This window comes from Phyllosticta capitalensis (genome assembly GCF_038381095.1).
Source record: "Phyllosticta capitalensis strain CBS 128856 chromosome Unknown BKA78scaffold_3, whole genome shotgun sequence".
Taxonomy (NCBI): domain Eukaryota; kingdom Fungi; phylum Ascomycota; class Dothideomycetes; order Botryosphaeriales; family Phyllostictaceae; genus Phyllosticta; species Phyllosticta capitalensis.
This window is the reverse complement of record NW_027117441.1, coordinates 1,947,884-1,967,761: the sequence shown is the minus strand read 5'-3', so window position 1 is coordinate 1,967,761 and position 19,878 is coordinate 1,947,884. Positions and strand designations below refer to the sequence as shown.

General features: G+C 54.6%; 7 protein-coding genes across 7 annotated transcripts; 4 read left to right on the top strand and 3 right to left on the bottom strand.

Moving 5' to 3' along the window:
• Positions 1 to 58: 58 nt before the first annotated feature.
• BKA78DRAFT_293835 (uncharacterized protein) lies at positions 59 to 2,478 on the top strand (the record flags this gene model as incomplete). The annotated part of the gene is made up of 2 exons (XM_066886258.1): positions 59 to 400; positions 466 to 2,478. 2 exons carry the CDS (start codon positions 59 to 61, stop codon positions 2,476 to 2,478), a joined length of 2,355 nt encoding a protein of 784 aa, XP_066746741.1.
• A 2,178-nt stretch (positions 2,479 to 4,656) lies between these two features.
• Positions 4,657 to 6,288, bottom strand: BKA78DRAFT_309430 (tubulin-tyrosine ligase/Tubulin polyglutamylase). Its single transcript, XM_066888029.1, has one exon. The coding sequence runs from the start codon at positions 6,146 to 6,148 to the stop codon at positions 5,132 to 5,134; it is 1,017 nt and encodes a 338-aa protein (XP_066746740.1). The 5' UTR covers positions 6,149 to 6,288; the 3' UTR covers positions 4,657 to 5,131.
• Positions 6,289 to 7,959: 1,671 nt separating this feature from the next.
• On the bottom strand, positions 7,960 to 9,303 carry BKA78DRAFT_247813 (ribonuclease H2, subunit B; the record flags this gene model as incomplete). The annotated part of the gene is made up of 2 exons (XM_066884329.1): positions 7,960 to 8,942; positions 8,994 to 9,303. 2 exons carry the CDS (start codon positions 9,301 to 9,303, stop codon positions 7,960 to 7,962), a joined length of 1,293 nt encoding a protein of 430 aa, XP_066746739.1.
• Positions 9,304 to 9,670: 367 nt separating this feature from the next.
• On the top strand, positions 9,671 to 12,371 carry BKA78DRAFT_351150 (uncharacterized protein; the record flags this gene model as incomplete). The annotated part of the gene is made up of 2 exons (XM_066891116.1): positions 9,671 to 9,680; positions 9,730 to 12,371. 2 exons carry the CDS (start codon positions 9,671 to 9,673, stop codon positions 12,369 to 12,371), a joined length of 2,652 nt encoding a protein of 883 aa, XP_066746738.1.
• A 370-nt stretch (positions 12,372 to 12,741) lies between these two features.
• BKA78DRAFT_102482 (uncharacterized protein) lies at positions 12,742 to 13,637 on the top strand. Its single transcript, XM_066882105.1, has one exon. It carries the CDS (start codon positions 13,112 to 13,114, stop codon positions 13,562 to 13,564), a length of 453 nt encoding a protein of 150 aa, XP_066746737.1. The 5' UTR covers positions 12,742 to 13,111; the 3' UTR covers positions 13,565 to 13,637.
• A 72-nt stretch (positions 13,638 to 13,709) lies between these two features.
• On the bottom strand, positions 13,710 to 15,866 carry BKA78DRAFT_351149 (uncharacterized protein; the record flags this gene model as incomplete). Its single annotated transcript, XM_066891115.1, has 1 exon — positions 13,710 to 15,866. One exon carries the CDS (start codon positions 15,864 to 15,866, stop codon positions 13,710 to 13,712), a length of 2,157 nt encoding a protein of 718 aa, XP_066746736.1.
• A 1,312-nt stretch (positions 15,867 to 17,178) lies between these two features.
• BKA78DRAFT_247373 (uncharacterized protein) lies at positions 17,179 to 19,151 on the top strand (the record flags this gene model as incomplete). The annotated part of the gene is made up of 2 exons (XM_066884295.1): positions 17,179 to 18,612; positions 18,663 to 19,151. 2 exons carry the CDS (start codon positions 17,179 to 17,181, stop codon positions 19,149 to 19,151), a joined length of 1,923 nt encoding a protein of 640 aa, XP_066746735.1.
• Between the last annotated feature and the right edge of the window lie 727 nt (positions 19,152 to 19,878).

Genomic DNA, 19,878 nt, shown 5'->3' with positions numbered 1-19,878 from the left:
TTCATCTGACGCTCACTCACTGCGCTCGCTCTGCTTGCGCGCAACTTACTGCGCAAAGATGCCTCGCCCAGCGCGCCCTGCTGGCGTCGCCATGCTTTCACTCATTCAAATCGCAATCGTCGGTCTCCTCTTTGGGAGTTCGCCAGCCAATTCCGCGGAACTCAACCGTCGCGATTCCGTTCCCGTCAATGTCCTTGGACAAAACGCAGTGCGCGTGGATGTGAATGGCGAAAAGGGATCTTTCCCCGTCATTCTGATTACGGCGCCCATCTCTGGACTACCTCAGTCGTGTCAGGTCACGGCGACGGCGAATGAGGCTGGCACTCCAACTCCGTTTACGTATATTGCGAAGAACTGCACTGGCTCTTTGACGGCCACACCAATTGGTCCGCCCATTCAGGTGAGTTCTCCGCCCACTATTAACACTCATCCTCTGGGTCAACACCAACGTGAGAGCTTTAATAGACTCCGTCTGGATTGGTTCCTCCCAAAGTTGGCGGAACTGCACCACCACCACCACCACCACCATCACCTAATACGACACCCGAACCAACCACAACAACCAAAATCACTTCGACACTAACGGCTCGGATTACTATAAAGACCAGTAAGCCTGGCGCAGTTCAACCTCCGCCGCCGCCCGTTACGTCGTCTATCTCGACTCCGGTTCCTACGTCCACGAGTCCCATCATTCCAATTATCCCAGCGCCGCCCGTCATCTCGCCAGTCTCGACTGAGATTTGCCTTCCCACCACCGTATTTGTAACGGTGCCTGGAACTCCGGTCACGGTCACAGCGCCAGTTTCCACGCCTCAAGTTCCGGTGGTTACGACCCCAGCTATTCCTCCTGTGGTCAATGTGCCCCCACCAGCTCCGCCGGTCTCGACACCAGTCTCGACCCCAGTGGTTCCTGTGGCCGCTCCTCCGCCTCAGCCTCCGCCGAGCACCCCGGAAGCGCCGCCCCCAGTCGCTCCGCCAGAGGCTCCAGCTCCACCAATCCCAGAGTCTCCACCCTCAGAAAGTCCACCTACCGAGGAATCTCCTCCCCAAGTGCAACCGCCGTCCCCGCCGCAACCACCTCCTGTCGAGGAATCTCCGCCACAATCTACGCCTGTGGTTCCCGTTGCCGTTCCGCCTCCGTCTGGGGGCAAGCAAGGCTCGCCTCCTGGGGGCAATGCCCGACCTCCGCCCATTCCCCAGCAACCGCCAAGTCAAGGTCCTCCTTCCGTTCCGGAAACACCTCCTGAACAACCTCCAAGTCGTGGACCTCCAGCTGTGGAACGACCACCTCCCGTCGCGCAACCTCCGCCTCAATCTACGCCAGTAGTTCCAGTTGCTGTACCACCTCCGTCTGGGGGCAAGCAAGGCTCTCCCCCCGTTCCGGAATCACCCCCTGAACAACCTCCAAGCCGAGGACCTCCCGCTGTCGAACAACCACCCCCGGTCGAACAACCGCCGTCACAAACAACTCCTGTTGTTCCCGTACGTCCACCTGGTGGTAAGCAAGGATCACCTCCAGGAGGTAATGCGGGTCCGCCGCCCGTCCCCGAGCAACCAAACCGCGGACCCCCTCCCGAGCAGCCAAATCGCGGCCCGCCAAACGTGCCTGTCGTTGCTCCGCCCCCTCCCCCTCCCCCTCAGACGACAACGACGCCAATCGTTCCGGAGCAGCCGCCCAATCGTGGACCACCGCCCGTTTTTGTCCCGCCTCCGCAGACTCCATCATCAATTTCAACCTCTATCGTTGTCGTGACTCCGCCAGTTGCTCCGCCGGCCACCCCGCAGACCCCGCAGGTGTTCAGTCCCCCGCAGCCCGCAACGACGCCAATTTTCACGCCTCCAGTTGGTGGTGGAAGGCAAGGTTCTCCTCCGGGCACGCCATTCACGCCAATGACTCCAATGACCCCCAAGACGCCTGCTACGCCTGTAACTCCTGTAACTCCTGTTACTCCTGTGACGCCTGTGACGCCTGTCACACCCGTTACTCCCGTGACTCCCCAGCGTCCCACTACGCCGGTGGTGTTTGGTCCGTTTTCGACGCCCAAAACACCCAGCGGCCCAAGGACGCCCGTTACACCAATCACCCCTATTCGCGGAACGCCCAAGACCCCAGAAACCACACCCCCGCGGACGCCGTTGTCTCCCGCCACGAACACTCCTTACAGACCAGGTGTTTTCCCGCCAACGACCCCGGTGTTCACCACAACTCCCAGGCCGGGCGTTTTCCCTCCCTTCCCTACGGGCACGGGTTTCCGTCCTACGGGAATGTTTGGAAACAATACGGGCAACAACACGTCGCCAGTGATGCTGACCGCGACCATCGTGCCATCGCCGTCGGGCACGACTCCTCCGGGAGGACCTGGACAGACACCGCCTTTGAACAACCACCAGGGCAGGCAGTTTTCTCCGCCCTCGACTGGTTTCGTGGCGACGATCTTGTTCGGCATTCAATTCCTCTTCTACTTCGCGTACATGTGAAGTCATTCATGTGTACGTCTTCGCTGCTGACTGGCTCGGCCCTTGTACTCACCCCTTTTCCCTTTTCGTCGGCATTGTTCAAAGTGCGCTTGCTTGCGGGAAACATGAGATTCCCGCCTGTATAGGCAAGCAGGCGCTATTGCGGAGTTCCCTTTTCGGGATTGAAAGCCATGGGCTACAATCAATTCAAGTACATTGTTTCCCTCACTGTCAAAAAGCTTTCTTTGTTAGGGAGCTCCAGGCCTCACGACAATCATGAGCCTTTCCCTTTGTACATTAGATTTCTTTTGCCCCCCTTTCTTGCATGATGAACATCTGGCTCAAGCACATGTAATGTACGAGGATGGGATGTGGATAGGCGCGAATGGGCGGGAGAGGATGCCGCAAAATCGTTGGCTTGCTTTATCTCTTGTGTACGTGGGATTTGGGTTGATACCCGTTTCATTTACTTTCGTTTCCGACACTCCTTTGTGGATGAGTATGTGTGACGTGGATTGTGGATTAGTGGGATATGTGTTTACGAATTTTCTTACGGCAGGGCCGTATGTACGCTCCTTCCTCACGCTCACTCCTGCTCTCACTTGCTTGGCTCAAGCCCTGACAGTTTAACGCTCGTACTCAGTAGCTGACTAGGCAGTTCAATGGAGTTCAATCAACTCAGTCCAAGAAAGAAGTAAAAAAAAAATAAAATAAAACGACTAGCAACCGACAACTAACACTACTCGATCACACTTCCCCACCAACTCTCCACACGCTCTCAACGGTCGCCAAATTGGCTTCGAGAGAAAGGCCCCAAGAGTGTGAAAAATTTGAATTTCCAAGAAACACGTTTCACCCTGCACCATTCGCGCCGTTTCGTTTGTCATTTCGATTGTGCTCATCGGCTTTTTTGTTCGGGGTCGCCTCCTCAAACACCCGCAGCCTGCCTATTTGAGAAGAATCGACCGGCCGCAACGTCATCACTCAACAGCCACGTATGGCGCAACGCTTGGCCGCACCTGTCACAGCCACATTGGCAGGACGGACCCTGAACGACTTGGCCCTATCTGCCTACATGGTGGAAATTTCCGGACAAGCGAGATATTTGCCTGCAGGCATTGATCCTAACGTCTGGCAGCGAGCGAATGGGGAAGACGCATGAGGATGGGGGTGCGAGAAATGCATCCGTGAGCTGGCATTGTCTGCCTAGCCTGCTCGCTTGCTCACACGCTCGACATCAAGGCACTCTCAACTTTCCGTTGGACCTTCGTCATGATGGGAAACGACGTCACTCGATCAATTGATCGACCAGCCAGCGTGCACAAAGTACACGAACGCCCGTGTGAGATACTCCTAGTCAAAAGACGCGCAACCAGAAATATCCAAATCGCGAGAGCAAAAGACAGGCTACAAAAGCCTCCTTCCAAAGCCCACCCTCCCTGCCTTCTCGTCTTGCTTCATCCACTAAGCACACGGCCACCTTCCGTCATCCAATTAATCTCCCTGTTCGTCCTTCCATCCGCGTTCCGTATCTCGTACCCTGCCTGCCATGCCATGCCGTGCCTTCATTAGCAAAAGGCACGTCTTTCGGCAGCTAATCCGAGAACAAGTAGCAGGCCGTGACATCACGACTGTCACCACATTCTCTCGCTGTTTCTGTTGCCTTCTTGCCGATGGATGAATGAATACCTGAATGGGGTATAGACTTTAATTGGTGTAGAACTGATCTGACGGGGGTGAGGTTCAAGGCGGAAGAGCAACTAGAGCAGCAGAAACATCTGTATAGGCCCCGCTTAGTCACTTCCCGATCCAGTAGCACGTTCTTGCCCCGACACCGAGATACGATACAAGAAGTTGTGGCACGCACTCTACACTTTACAGGAAGTAGTCTGCAGATCGTACGTGGTCTGCTTGGCCGTCCAATGAGGCTGAGCTCAATCACTTGCTTCTACCTGCCCGCATTAGGTGATGAAAGAAATTCAACTTGAGCTCAGCTTCAAGTCGTCGCACACACAGACGCAAGTGCTTGAATGCTCCTTGTGACTGCCCATTGAGAGAGAAAATTCTCTCTATGTTCAATGCCATGGGAGCAAAATATTGGAGATGATTCAGGAAAGCCGGTCTCGAGTGAAGGCACATGGAAGAGACTCTGAGATAGATGTCGTCAGGCGCTAGGTAAGGACTCGTCAACAAACTGCGGTGCAGTGTCGCTTCCTTTGCCGATGCCTCATTCCTCGTTTGGAGCGCTTTCTACTGGCGCTTCTCATGTCCGTTAGAAGGCAGTGACCCTTCTTGGGACTCCTTTATCTACTGTGACGTCTTCGCTCCCCATAGCAAAGGATCAGCCGGGCGGCTTTCAAGAACTGCTAAGAGTGCTAGTCTTTGAAATGAAAGAAAGTGTGCTGGCGGTAGAACTTTGAGTGGCGACAAGGGGTAGGTAGCGCTTCTTTGACACATGTGATTGAAGACAGGAAAACTGACACACAACGCCGTTCCATGAAGCTTGCATTCGCTGAGCATAAAGGGGAAAGTGTCGCTATCCAACCATTCGTTGCAGAAGCAAGAAAAAAGAGGAGCCGCCCAATGCTTTTACCTTTTCTTCTCTACCATTCCTGTGTGTATTCCAAGTCTTGACTTCGTATCATTGCGTTTCATTTCCGCCTTTTCTATCGCATCATCGTCTGCCCAAGTCAATGTCCAAGCACTTGACGCTCTTGTCACTCCCATCAGGTTTTGCGCCGTCCTCGATGCCAAAGAAGGGCTTGAACGCCACATCAACGACCTCCTCCATCAGGCCCTTGACCAAGCCTTGCAGCTCGTCTCCGGTCTGCCTGAAATCCGGGAATGCGTTGATCTCAAGCAGAAAGGCGTCGCCCTTTTCGTCCACCATGAAGTCGACGCCGAACAGCTCGAACGCCGACGGCAGCGGCTGAAAGTGGATCATCATTCCGCGGGCTGCCGCTTCGAAGACGGCTCCCGTGACGGAGCAGATTTGCGAGAAGACGTTGTCTTTCCAGCCTGGTAGCGAGGGGACGTCTGGGAGGTCCCAGAATGCGCGCACTGAGCCCTCGCGTGCGTCACTGCCCTGGATGCACGTGTTGGTGAGGTGTGCGTGCAGGTCTGGCTCGTCATCTGCCCACGGCGGGCTGTACGGAGCGGCGGCAAAGAGGGCCAGCATGGGCTTGTACACAAAGACCTTGAGCGCACCGACTGCGAGGACGTAGGTGCGGATGTGGAATTTACGGCCGTCAAAGGTGAGCGGCGGGTCGATGTAGGGCTGCGCGATGAAGTGGCGCAGCTGCGACGTAATGATGTAGTCTTTTTGCTCCGTCTTCACTTCGATCTGGGAGAAGTCTGGGAAGCTGCCGTTTGGGGGCGCTGGTGAGAAAGGCGTTTTGGGAGTTGCGGTTGCGTCGCTGCGGACATCTGAGGTGTCGAGGCCGTTTGCTTCGGCGCGAATGGTCACGTTGAGCTCGCCCTCTGATGGTCTCTTTTCGCGCGTTCCTTCCGCCTCCTCGGAATCCGAGTCCTCGTCAGCTTCAGAGTCTGGCCGCTCCGCCTCCCACTCTTCGAAAATAGATTGCAATTCTTCTTCTGTGCTAAAGAGACGAATTCCCTGGCCGCGATCGCTCATGCCCGGCTTTAGGATCCACCACTCGCGGTCTTGGGGCTCATTGCCCTCGTTTCGCATGAAGCTTTCCCGCAGGTCAAATGCTTCCACGAGCGCATCATCAAGGAACTCGGCATAGTCGAGTTCAAAGTCGACACTGGGCTTGACGTGGGATTTGAGAACCGAGCTTGGGTGCTTCACGATCCAGTTGCCCACGGTCGTGGAGAGATAATGCTTTCTGATCAATGCCTTTCTGATTACGTAGGCATTGATCATGGAGTTGGGCGAATCAACCGCCTTGTCGAAATCGATGGATTCGTAGTCCCGGAATTGGAGCAGAGGCTTATGCTCGCCGGAATGTTCGTCGAGGGATTTTATGAGGGAGTATGAATCGGGCGGTAAGCGCGAGGCCAGGGCATCGAGAATTAACGGTTGAACATAAGGGTCCTCGTAGTCCACCAGCGCCGAGATGGTCTGGTCTGAAGCAGACATGTCGGTGACTGCGTAGGTGGCTCGGTTGCCGGAAAGAGCTGGCATGATTGTTGATCAGAGTCAAGAAGAGGAACGGATTGGGAGTGTGAAGTAAGTAGCAGAAGGGTCGGGAGAAAGACGAGGAAATTTTCAAGACAACAAAGTGGCTAAATTGAAGAAGCTTGGAAAGGTCGGCGCATGAGGCAAAGAGAAAAATCGGGGCATTAAAAGGTGGACAGGTTGGAGAGGGAGACAGAATGGGGAAAAGCTACCGTGGACTGCCTTGTTTCAAACGGGGCTCGGGATGATGGAGTGGACGAGTTGTTGTGCGTTGATGGATGGAGAAGTTGTTCAGCAGGTGGATCTTCCAGATTCCGGGTCTGAGGTCCCGCCAAAGGGCCGAGCGACGGCCCTCCCGCTGATCCACTGCTGCACAAGCCCTGCAAGGGACACACGCCACGTCCAACTGCACCACCATTGGCCCAATTTGGTCAAGCTGTTACCCTGCGCATAAAGCGCGCGACTCTAAACAGACAGTCCGTTTCCACACTCCTTCTCCAAGCTTTCTGCATCCCATTTCTGTCCGTTGCCACACCAAGCCGACGATGCTTGGCACGCTGCCAGTATGGAGTTGAGTATCAGCCATGGGCACCCTGCGGTCTCCAGCCATGGAGATCAAACGGTCCAGCGCCATGTCTTTCGATGAACCCGCGCGATGCGTTGTTGCCGTAAAACCTCCAGCGTTACCATCTTGAACGCCTTATCCGAGCCCTGAGATAAGCCTTTAAGCTTGTTTGATTTTTCCGGCTTACAACATCTCCATCTCTCCAAATCAGTGACCTCGAAAAATACACCGCGGCCAACAGTACCCTACACTCAGATCGTGCGTCGCCCGGATTTTAAAAGTCACTTAACAGACCGCGAACTGTGCCTGCCTGTCATATTTGCTCGGGCGTAAATCGGGCGTTGGGCTAATCAACTAGGGAAACGAGCGAAGAATGGTGAATTCCATCTTCTTTTTGTTCTCTAGAAGTTGGTGATGGGAATTCATCACGGGCCTGAAATCTCGGGGTAACATCCTTTGGTGGTACCTTGAATTCTCCAACTCCGACGGCACCAAGTCCTAACGGCAACTCCGTGTTTCTGTTGTTGTGTTCCTTTCCTTCGAAGATTCAAGTCCTGGCTGCTCATCAGGCACGGATATTGTCAACCTCAAAGACTGTGGATCCCGACACGTGGGCTTTTCAATCTGTTTCCAAAAGCTCAAGTCCTAACCCAACGCTCCTAGGTGCCGGAGCTTTTACCAAATCCTTCAACAGAGATCCACTTGATTATCCAATGTTGATCGACCAGTTGCTCCCAGGCACAGCTCCAATCGCGTCAAAAAGATACCAAGTGACCCAAAGAAAGTGTCAAGAAAGCTATGTCGACGGCTTCTTGGTGAAGAACGAGCTAAGCTTCTTCATGCCCGAGGTGTTTGTCTTGGCCAGAGCCTTGACTCCGCGGCTTTGGTTTTTCTTCTTTGTTTCTTCTTCATCCTTCTTCCGCTTCTTCTCTGCCCGAGCTTCGGCCTCTTCTTCGTCCAGCCCGTGTTTTCGGCTAATGTTGTCCGAAAGGGAACGAAGCGCCAATGCTTCTGACCGCAATGATTCCAGGTGCTTAAGATGCTGGTCCAAGGGACCAAAGTCGACGAGCTTTGAGGATGCGATGGTTTCCTTGACATGGCTCCGAAGGGTGGCAGGAACGTATGATGTTAACATGAATTCGAGAGCAGTGCGCAGTCGCAGAAGTTGAGGCACTCCCTCGGGAGCAGAAATGGGTGGTTTTGCCTCTGCGGCAGGCTTTGCTTCCGGAGATGGAGGAATCGATGTTGCCGCAGTGTGAGCACTCCCGTCGGAAGCCATCGAGGTTTGGGTATCTAGAGTAGGCGTTTGACTGTCATCTTTATCCGTTGATTGGGAATCGATGTTTTCCGTGGCGACGGTCGTGCTTTCTTCCCTTTTCACACTCATGATAGGCACTTCGAGCGCTTGCCTGACAAACTTGTCCTCCATCGAGGCCGGCAATCCACTAGCGACGACGCGCTCCGCTTTTGACATTATTTCTTTGGCAAGCTTTTCGCTCGAGAGCCGGTACATCTTCTCCTTTCCAGCATCCACAGTATCACATGCTGCCCCCAATCTGTCCTCCAAATGTGCCTTAACTTTCTCGTCGCGGAGAAGAGTGCGCAGATGCAGAGACGGACCGCCAATGGTATCCAGGTGATCATCCACAGAGAGGAAAAGTTTCTTCTTTGATTCTTTGCCAGATGACCAGAGTGCCGGGAGCACGAGAAAAAGCGCATCGAGGGGAGTAGCAACGAAGGCGTCCGGCGCCTTTAACGTATAGCCTTTTGCGAGTGGGTCTTTTGAGAGGCTCTCTTTTCCATTCTCGGCAGTTGTGTCCTCTTCTGAACTCTCTGGTGTAGGTTCAGCCTTTTCCTTTTCCGGTGATTGCGGGGCCAGCAGCCAACTCCGGGGACTTGTTTTGGGAGCGGCTAGTTTGGTGAACTCGAAGAAGCCAGTCTCCGGGCAGCAGAAGTATCGATTCTCGTGGCCAGTTGCTGGATTTGCCAGTGTGACTATTCGCGAACCGGCTGAGGAATTCTCTGGTAAAACAAAAAGTTTCGGAGGGTTGGACACGCTGGTCGGCAGCGTCGCGGCCGGCGAGGTTGATTGCTCGACCGCTTGTTTGGGGGCCGATTGCTTTTTCGAGCGAGTCTTCATTGTCAGACGGTCCAATCCAGGAGCTCCAATGCCTGGGGAGTGGAAACGGTAGATATGTGGGCGGAAGGTTGATGGTGGAGTTGAGTGTAGCCGCGAGAGACGCGTCGTAAATTAAGACGCGAGCGCGGCACAAGACCCACCCAGCAATATCCCTGCCGTCCATGGGCGCACCAGCGACACCCTTCCCTTAGCTACTGTGCACAAACAAAACACCGTCCTGACAACCACCTTCGCCCGAATCTGCGAGACTTTGCGCCCCGCCATCACCGGACATGGTTTGCGACTCGCGCAGCCTTACAGATTCGTCGGTGTTGCCAGTGTTTCTCGACAATCCGAGCGTCGAGAGATGATCGTTCGCGAATCCGCAATGTCGCATGGTAACGCCAACACTACTCCACGCTTTTTCAACCCGCTGATGTGTGCCAGCTCCCTCTAGAAATCAGCCTGAATGGCCACCAAAATCACCCCATCAAGCTCTCATGAGTTCCCCGAGCGGTCGCAAGAAATGGGAACAACGTCAGCTCGAATCAGCTTCCGCTTCGCACTCCCCGGCCAAGCGCGGCTCGCGAGCCTCGCAGCTACTATCGGACGGCGTAGACATGGGCGATGACGAAGAAGAAGACGAGGAAACGCTTCAGCTGAAGCTCCAGGCAATAGAGGCGCGATTAAAGTTGAAGAAGCTACAAGCGTCAAAATCCAAACAGTCGGCCTCCCCACAAACAGAAGACCAGAGGTATGGCATGTTCAGCCCGAGTTCGAGGGCAAGACGAGGAAATGCCACCGTGCCAGCTCCATCTACCCGGACAGAGTCAACGGTCCAGGTGCCGCTCTCGCCCACTCCCGATCGCAGGGCTGCACCGAACGCGGTTTCGCCAGCAAAGGCGCTCGGAATCGACAAGGGACTGCGAGCGCAAGACGTCTCCTTGAAGCGTCCGGCAGTCCCTAAATTCAATGCTAGCGCACCAAGGGCCAACTCTGCGACGGGTCACTCTAGGTCGAGTTCGATGGCAAGTCAAGCCTCAGCCCTCAGCTTTCAAAAGCCCAAGACATTCAGCGAGCGTTTGGCAGAAAGTCGCTCGAAATCGAATGAGAAACAGGCCAAGGACCAGAGGATTGAGAAGGCAAGGACTCGTGGCTTTGGACTCACAGCTGCTGAGCTTGGAGGAGAATCGCGTCCGTCCTCGCAGCATTCGAACGAGAGTGCGTCTCGTTCATTTGAGAGTCGACCGAAATCTATCCTCAAGGATTCTACCCGGAAACCCCAATCTACTGAGGCCACGAACAATTCTTTTGCTCCAACTAACCCCAACAGTAGACCTCAGTCGCGCCAAATGCCCCCTTCGTCTACGTCGAAAACAACGGAACGCCCAAAATCATTTTCTGGCTTTGGCGAGAAGAGCTCTGTGTCCGAGGCAAAGGACCCAGCAAAAGAAAAGGAATGTTTTGAGACTTTCTCTGGCTTCCATCTTTCCCGGCGTCAATTGTCCCACAACATCCTTGCTCGTGCATTCGACAAAAAGGAACTCTTTCATTTACCCCGCCTACTTGCCACTGTAAAATCTCCCGACTACATGCCCCCGGACGTCGAGGCAGACTACGTCGTTCTTGGCATCATTTCTTCAAAAACCACACCACGCGACACACGCAATGTCCAGAGGACACAATCTGGAGCGGAGCCTGAGGACGGAGGGCCTAATCGGTCAAAATTCATGATTTTGCGCCTCACTGACTTCAAATGGGAAATTGATCTGTTTCTCTTCGAGGAGGCCTTTTCCAGCTTTTGGAAGCTCACACCTGGCACCGTCATTGCGATTTTAAACCCCGGTATCATGCCTCCTCGCGACAAGGCAAACGGCCAATTCTCGCTCAAGCTCAACTCTGCCACTGACACCATCCTGGAGCTTGGCGCGGCTCGCGATCTTGGATTCTGTAAAAGCATCAAAGCAGATGGGAAACAATGCACCCAATGGGTCGACTCACGAAAGACCGAGTTCTGCGAATTCCACGTTTACTTGCAGGTGGAGAAGACGAAGCGCGGTCGTATGGAAGTCAACGGCGGGGGAGGATTTGGCAAAGGTCCATGGAACCAGCGATTCGACGCTGGTCGAGATAACGATTCTGGTCAGGGTAAAAGATACGACAAGTACCTCAAGGAGACCATGTACATTGTGGATGGTCGCAGTGCAGCTGACAGACTCGACTACGATGACGCCCTCACTCGAGGCCCGAGCCGTGAGGAGCTTCACCGTAAGCGACTCGCAGAAAAGGAGCGCGAGCGCGAGCTGGTCGAGAAACTGGGTAAAATTGGCAACAAGGTCGGCAGCGAATACATGCGTGCCAGAACCACGGGGTCTGCGGCAAGCAACGACAACAACAGCAGCAGCCAAAACAGGACCCGGTCTAGCTCAGCCACAACAACAACCTCCACGACGCAGCAAAACGCCGCAGCAGCGCCATCTCGACCTCGCAGTCGCACCAACACGCCCTTTGATGACCCGTTCGTCACAGCTGGCGCCGAGCGCCGCGACCTGCCTCCGCCTCCCGACGCAGCTGCTCTCGGGCTGCTTGGCAAACGCGCTGCAGATGTCTCTCTTGCTCCCGTGAAGCGCAAACGCCCTGCTGGCACCACCTCATCTGCTTCTTCCGCGCCTGCGCAAAGGGCAGAAAGGGCAGAGCCAATGGGCTGGGGCGGAGCAAACAAACGCGGGCTCCTCCTCAGCCCATCCAAAACGCGTCCGATCAGCGACATCAGCGGCGGCAGCAGAAGGATCGACGAAATGCTCGCGCTGCGACAGGGCAGCAGCAAGGAAAACGCCGGCGCCGGCACCGCAGCTTCTTCGACAAAGCCTGCGCTCAGAATCACAACCGACGACCAGGCGTCTGTGTCGAGCTTCGACAGTCAGAGCCACAGCCCGGTAAAGAAGAAGGCGCGCCTCGTCATCGAGGGCAAGGGCATCAGGGAGCCGGGCCGCGACAGCCTGGGCGTCGCTGCGGGCAAGAGGCTCTTGTCGTCGGCTGCGGCAGCAGGAGGGGACACGGACGACGATGACGATTTGGAGATTATTTGAGGTGGTGTCGTGTGTTCCATTGGTCTCGAAAGACCGTGTTTGGATGCCCTGTCAGTTGATGAGTAAGTGTGAGCAAGCTGGGGAAATGAGGTCCAATGTCCTCCAGCTTTGACTGCGGACAAGACGGATGATGATGCTCAACCGTTTGCCGCTGGCCGGGTGGGCGCGTTGGCGTTGGCCGGTCTGACACAACCGACTCGTCCCTTCCCGACCTCAGGCGGCGGCAGGTGGTGAGGTATGTATTTGTACAGGCGTTATTCGTCACTCAAGCTCCATCAAACTTTTTCCCTTCTTGCGCTTCAGATTCGGCTCTTTTGCTCCTTTTCCAACCCCTCGTCTTGCTTTTCCGTCTGATCTGATCTTCACGTTTTGCTTGCCGCAACGCAACGCAGCGCATGCATTTTTAAGGCTTCCTGCCAGTTGATCTCTTGTATAATATGATATCCCGCGTTCTTCTGCTTCGAGGACCACGCCACGCCACGCAACGCAATAGTAGTATTTTAGCTGTCTAGTTTTACATCTCTGTTTGGCAAGTTTTGGTTGTTTCTTTTGTTTTCATGTTGGTTGGTTTGGTACACGTTGTTGAATAGGCGACAAAGATGGAGAGTAAAGGTTAAAAAAGAAAGGGCGAGAGGGTAGAGAGGTTAGAGAGTTGGGGTGTTTATTTTCGAGTCCGAGTATCAGCTCTGATAGCACATTGAGACGGAAAAGGTCAAACATCTAGCAAAAATACATCACTTATGAAGCCATGGTTTAGAGTTGGTGCACAATCGCTTTTTGGTATTTTGCTCTCGCAGCCTGCGGACGTCGTGTCAAAAGCGCTGGCCAGTCTACTACCAGCCAGCCATCTGAGAGAACCGCAAACCCGCCGCCTTCAAACGACAGCGCCATCTTGCAATTTTGCGACGCATGCATGCATCGAAACCGACCTTCCAGCAGCAATATGCCCAGCTTCCTTGCCCAATTTCTATAAAAGTGCACGCACAGTGCAACCCAAAAAGAAGAAAGCCGTAGACCAGTCTGAGTCCCATGCCGTCGAACGCCGTGCCGAATTCCTCTCCAGATGCAAGCAAGAGTGGAACGAAGTAAGGGAGAGGGAAGAAGAGAAAAGAATGATGCTCGAGGCGGTCTTCCTTGTGAGACCGTGGTGGGGTGTGGTGTGCTGTACAAGAAGGTGGACGGGCAAATCGTGAACCGCTTCTAGACCGACTCTAGTACAGGTGCTTCAAGAGCTCAGCCATCATGAGCCTGGAAACTTCGTCCTCTTTTGTCTGGTTTTAGAGGAGCGATAGTGCCCCTCGCCTTGCCTTTGTGTTTAGGACATGTGTCGGACCGCGCCTAGGAGCCGACTTTGGGGGTAATGATCTTCTTGTCCTTGTCATAGATGCCAGCCTTCTTCACGTTGCTGATAAACTCCTTGTGAGCTTGAGCTTGTGCAGCCGAAGGACCGCGTAGCCTGCCCTTGAATGCCGCTATGAGCTGTTGCATACTGGCGCCCTTCTCTGGAATGACGGCACGAATCTCTTCAACGGTGGGTGGCGTCAGGTTGGCTGCAGCGGCAGCTGCCGGACGAGGCTTTGCTGCGTCCTGGCGAAGTGGTACGCCCGGCGAAGCAGCACGGCTGGCCGGAGCTCCGGCAACCGAGCCGGCCACGGGACTACCTGGACGACTGGGGCTGACGGGAGTGCCACTGCGGGATCTGTTGGCCATGTTGGAGATTGGGTGGATGCGCTTCATCTTCTTCGTGCCAGAGTCCGTGGCCTCGCTGTCGGTGCCAGAGCCTGGGTTCCTCTTGTGTTTCTTGCGTGCCGACTCGTTTCCAGATGCTTCGGATAGGTTTGGTGAACCAGCGCGCTTGAGGTTTTGCTGTGAGGCAGTCGAGAGCTTGGAGCTGCCCAGCTTGGACTGGCTGGACGGCGTGTTGCTGCCCTTGCTGGAGCTACCGGAAGCAGGCTGCGTGGCACTGCTCTCACCAGGTTTCTTGCCCTTTTCAGCAGCAAGGCGCTCCTCCTCACGCTTGCGCTCCTCCTCCTTTTGACGCTCAGCCTCACTGTCCTCGGAATCCGAGCTGCTTGAATAGGGATTCTCGTCGCTGTCTTCAAGGTCGTAGTTGTAGTTTTTCTCACGCTTGATGATTTTCTTGCGAAGACTCTTCTCGAGCTTCTTCTCAAGTTCCTTTTCGAGTTTCTCTTCCTCTTCTTGCTCCCAGACGTCTTTCTCGTCCTTGTTGGCAAAGAAGTTTGCAGAAAGCTGCTCGCGTTTGATCCTCTCCTGGGCGACCTTTGTATCTTCGTCTTCACCTTCGAAGAGACCGTTCACACCCTCTTCGTCGTCAGCAAAGTGCTCTTGTTCGTCGAAATCAATAACATCGGCATCAGCAGCAGCATCTGAGCGGAAGTAGTCGTCATCGTTGAGTCGTTTTCTGGGTGCCTCCTCGTCTCCCCGTCCAGCACTACGGAGGTAAAGCTTGGACTTCATGCCCATCTCCTCGAGCTTCCTCTTTTGTTCCTTCTCGAGTTCCTTCTCCTTGAGCCATTTTGGCTTCTTTGGTCCGTCGGCGGCCTGAGAATGCAATGCCCAACGGGTCAAGGTAGATCCTGACTTTTCTTGTTGTTCAATCTCCTCGAGCGAAAGAGCAGTAGCCTTGTCCTTGGCATTGAATCTGTACCACTTTTCAATGGGCACCATGCGCAGTCTGTCTCCCACCATGCCCGTATGAGAATCAACGTGCCCGCCTTCTCTAAAGAACATTATGTGAGTGTCGGACAAAGCAGCCTCATATGCACCAACCCAGGTGTTTTTGTTGTCAAAGTCTTCGAGGTGCCAAGGAAGAGTCTCCTCGTAGCGTAGTCGCGACGCCTTGATCGCCTCGGGCGTGTCGTTCCTCTCATAAACTTGCATGATTTTCTTTCGGTTGTCCGTAATCGTCTTCGTCTTGGACTTTGGCGCAATCTGAGCCTGAGCATTTTCGCGCTCACGTCGCCGCTGCTCCTTTTGCGCTTCGATCCGGGCTCTCTCCTTGGTCTCCTCTTCATTCTCTTCCTCCTCGACTTCACCGGCACCTGCACCCGATTTTCCAGCACCAGCGTCACGCCTATGGAGGCGTATGGGCCGTGTGAATTCAGCCTGGTCGGTAGGATCGACTTCGTTCTTGGACTGGAATTTCATGACGTGAAAACGGAGTCCTTCAAGCATGGCCCGCTTGGTTGTGAAGACTGGCATGTTCAGGCACTTGACGTCGCCTGGCTGAGGCTTAAAGTCTTCGTACTTGGGTTGCAGGCCGGCCCCATTGGGAGGTTTAGGCTGATTTGGTGCTCCAGCTGGAGTACCAGCCCTTTGCGCGGCGCGTCTTTGTCTCTGTCGCCTAGGGTCGACCAAGGGATTCGGCTTGGGTTTGGCGCGACGGACAACGGTAGGTGCGCTGCCGTTTGGGGTGTTGGTCGCAGGAGCGCTGTTGGGTGTAGCCCCAGGAGGACCAGCAGGAGATGCGCTCATGGTGTGCCGTAGACGCTAGGAGGTAGTATGAGGATGCGGAATGATGTGATGGTCCCCGGCGCCGAGAGAAGAGAGATGTGAGCAAGCAAGCTCGGATGAGAGGCGATTGGGACCGTGAGCGAGCGAAGAGGCGCCAAGCGGTATCGATGGTTGCGAATGGAAAGTGTCGATGATTCGTGCTTGGTAGCAGAAGGTGTAGTCGGACGCGTTGAAAGGGATTTGTCCTGGGTGCGGTGGATGCCCGGATTGTAGAGAGGATCAAAGGCAACAGGCGCGCGGAGATGCTTAGGTCGAGCTGGCCGGGGGCTTGGCGGCGAGGGCGGCGAAACATAACGCCGACTTCAATTCGGCGGGCCGCACGGCCCATGAAGCCGATTGGCCAGAAGGCGTTGGCTGGTGTCCAGTGCAGCAGCTGGCTCAGCCCTATCGTCAATCGCGTTTCGACACTCCTCGATGCATCCATCTCTCCCTCTCAACATCCACCTCCCCCAACAACCTGAGCTCCATCTTCAAAAGTTTGGTCCGCTTACGGAGGCTTTGGGATCCCGACCAAGATGCGCATTGATCCCTCCCAGCTTGGACAGACTTCTCACGCCTTCTACACATGACCGCGCCTGTCTGAGAATCGGGTTTCTGGCTGCGGCTGCAAGCGTCTACTGCCGCTGTTATCAATCTTCCGGACGGCAATTTCGCTGGACTTCTCCCTCAGCCCCGTCGTTCAAGCCATCGTCATTCTCGATTGACCATTTCAAACTCTGTCTTGTTCAGTTCTTCAGCTCCCCACTTCGCCATGAACGCTGTACCGTTGGAGGACCAGCTCCGGTCCATGATCTTGAAGAACAGTGGCGGCCGAGATGCACCTCAAGCACATCCTGGAGAGCAATATGCCGTGAAGCCATCATCCACACAGACCAGTAACCCACATTCCCCCGCCGGCTCCGCTCCGCTGTCCCAGCGCCCCGCTCTTCCGCCTCAGACTCACTTTCAGGGTCCCTTGCCCCACGACTCTCCGCATCATGTGCCTGGCAACGGCTTTGGTTTCCATGATGCCTTGCCCCCTCAAGCGCCCCCTCCAGGCTTCACTCAGCAGCGCTACGGCAATGGACATGTCCCTCCCCATATGCGCAATCGGAGCTTTCCGCCTAGCCTTGCGCATCAGGAACCAGAATCAAGGAATGGACCACCGCCTCACAATTCCCAACGTTTCCAGATGGGTCCTCAAGGTCGCGGACCCCCAGGCAGTCCAAATCATCCTCGAGGACCGATGAATCCGGGCCTCCAAGTTCCCTCGCAATATTACCCTCGTGGTCCCATGCGTGGCCCAGGTCAACAGACTCCACAGCTCTATGATCCCTATGCGAATCAAAAGAAGCAGTTCCTGGACCATCAGCAAAAGCAAGCTTCAACTCAATCCAACTATCTTGGTCAACTGGCTGCCGCAGCCGTCTCCGGGTCGGCAATGACAGACAGTGAGTTGAACGAGAAACTAGATTTTGTGAATCGGCTCCAGAAGATCTGCCAGACCGAAATCAGCAACGTGCCCAACGTCCCTCAACTCGAATTCAAATGCTTTGGCAGCATAGGCACAGGATTCGTCACCAAAGGCTCAGATATTGACCTGGCTGTCATTGCTCACAACGACGAGGACACTGAAGCAGCGAGGAAGTATGGACCCCGTGCTCTCGAAAAGATCTTCCTCGACAACGGGTTTGGGGCGCGACTTCTGACCAACACACGGGTGCCTATCATCAAATTTTGCGAAAAGCCGTCTCCAGAGCTTCTGGAGAACTTGAGGGCTGAGCGTCAAAAGTGGGATGATCTGCCTGAAGAAGAGAAGATGGCAATTCTGGAGGGAAACGACAAAAGTAGCGATGAAGACGCTGCGGAAGGGCAGGATGATGCGGATACCACTTCGGAGGCCAGCCCTGTTCCGACAAAAAGTCCCAACGGCAAGGGTAAAGGGAGTATGAGCAAGAAGGATTCTACGCAAAACGATTCGCAGTCTAACCACAAACCCCCGCCAAACTCGCAGGCCACGGAAGCTGCGTCGACGGATCAGACCGTGCCTCAAACAGATGGAAGCCATCCAAGCCCTGCGAACCAAGAAAAGCGCGACTCTCGTCAAGAGAAACCGTGGTTGCGCGAGAAGCCCCTCGGGCCTCTTGACTTTCCCAAAGATGGCGTCGGAATCCTGTGTGATCTCAACTTTGCTGGCCACCTTGGCATCTACAACACCAGGCTGCTGCATTGCTACGCGACAAGTGACCAACGGGTCCGTGACATGGTCATATTCATCAAGGCTTGGGCCAAAAAGCGCAAGATCAACAGCTCCTACAACGGCACTCTTTCGTCCTACGGTTATGCCTTGATGGTGCTCCACTATCTCATGCGGGTACCAAACGACCCTGTCATTCAAGATTTGCAAACCTCTCGAACTTTCCCTAGTGGCACAAATGTGCCAAACTTGATTGACGTCATGGTCGAAGGACACAAGGTCAAGTTTTTTGGCGATGAAGACTACATCCATGACTTGAAACAAAAAGGACACTGGACCAAGAACAGAGACAGCCTCGGCGCCTTGTTGAGGGGGTTCTTCAGCTACTACGGCCGCCCAGGCATACCCGACCGCGTTGGAGGCTTTCACTGGACGCGCGACGTTATCACGTTTGGTCAGCGCAAGCCATGGGAGAGAATGGTCACGAAAGGGGAGCTTGGCTGGACAAAAGCGCGGGTTGAGATCAACAGCGTGAGACCGCAACTTGTTGAAATCAATGCACATGCTGACTAGTTCCGTAGAAGAAAGAAGTACGACACCGCTACCTTGTCTGCATTCAAGACCCCTTTGAGCTTGACCATAATGTCGGCCGCACCGTCAGCCATCAAGGCATATGCGCCATTCGTGAAGAATTTCGCCGTGCATGGCGTATCCTCGAAGATGTCGCCGCTGGCAAGCCCCACAAGGATTTCTTCGCCTCCATCGAAGATGATCCCCCACAGCCACAATTCTTTGGAGGCAACAACAACAATCAGCAGTCTGGCCGCAGGGACGAAACCCACCCGCGTCAGGGAGAGCCTGCTTCGAAAAACAATCCTAACAACCGCCCTCCTCATGCTGCCCATGGTGGTGCTGACAACAGGCGCGCCGCCCCTGATCCCACCCCTGCTGAGGCCATGGCCATGAAAAACAACAAACAGAGGGGCAATGCTTCCAAATTGAATCGTGCGAGCAAGGATGCGACCTCTGGAGCAGAAGACACATCTTCGTTGCAAACGACAACCACCTAACTAGCCGCGGCGACGTCTCTCCCGGCCCCATAATTCTGAGACTGCGCGATTGTAGAGCAACTTCTGCAAGACTCCGAGTCACTACCACGGACCTCTTTTGTTCAGGATCAAAATCCTTTCTTCCAAATGGTCTTCTTCGCAAAGTTCGTTTAGACAACCTGCTAGCCTTTTCGCTGCGAGGCGACGATCGAGCCCACCAGCAACAGCCTAGGCTACCAGGCCAACGAGCGACACACTGTATTACTAAATCAACAACATGTACGAGTAACGCGGACGTCCATCATGGACACTTTCAGGAATCGAAAAACAGACAGATAGAGCGGATGACAAGCCAGGCGACTGGTACAATTCTGGGACAAGGGTGGATGGTGGGGAATAGTCCCGGAGTTAGATAATCAAAGTTTTCTCAATGATTACCGTAGTTGGCGTGGGCTGAGCGCGATCAAAGGTGATAGGTGCTCCCGGTAGTACTACACATGGCATGCACTGAGACAGCTAATGAAGGCTACTCTCCTACCCTGGTTGCGGGAGCATAATGCGTCTATAAACAAAAAGACCAAGGAAAACTTTTTCATTTACTCGAGGGGTATTTTTTGAGCCGACCCATAGGAGAATAAGCACTTTTGGTATCTCTCATGCCGAAGTCTGAATCCCGTGAACAAGCGCAGTTGCGCAAAGGGCAATCGGAAGGTAGGACGAGAAGACGTCCATCGACGACTTGGTAGCC

Coding starts and splice junctions, on each gene's coding strand:
- BKA78DRAFT_309430 (XM_066888029.1), bottom strand. CDS start 6,148: ATGCGAAACGAGGGCAATGAGCCCCAAGACCGCGAGTGGTGGATCCTA.
- BKA78DRAFT_102482 (XM_066882105.1), top strand. CDS start 13,112: ATGAAGCCATGGTTTAGAGTTGGTGCACAATCGCTTTTTGGTATTTTG.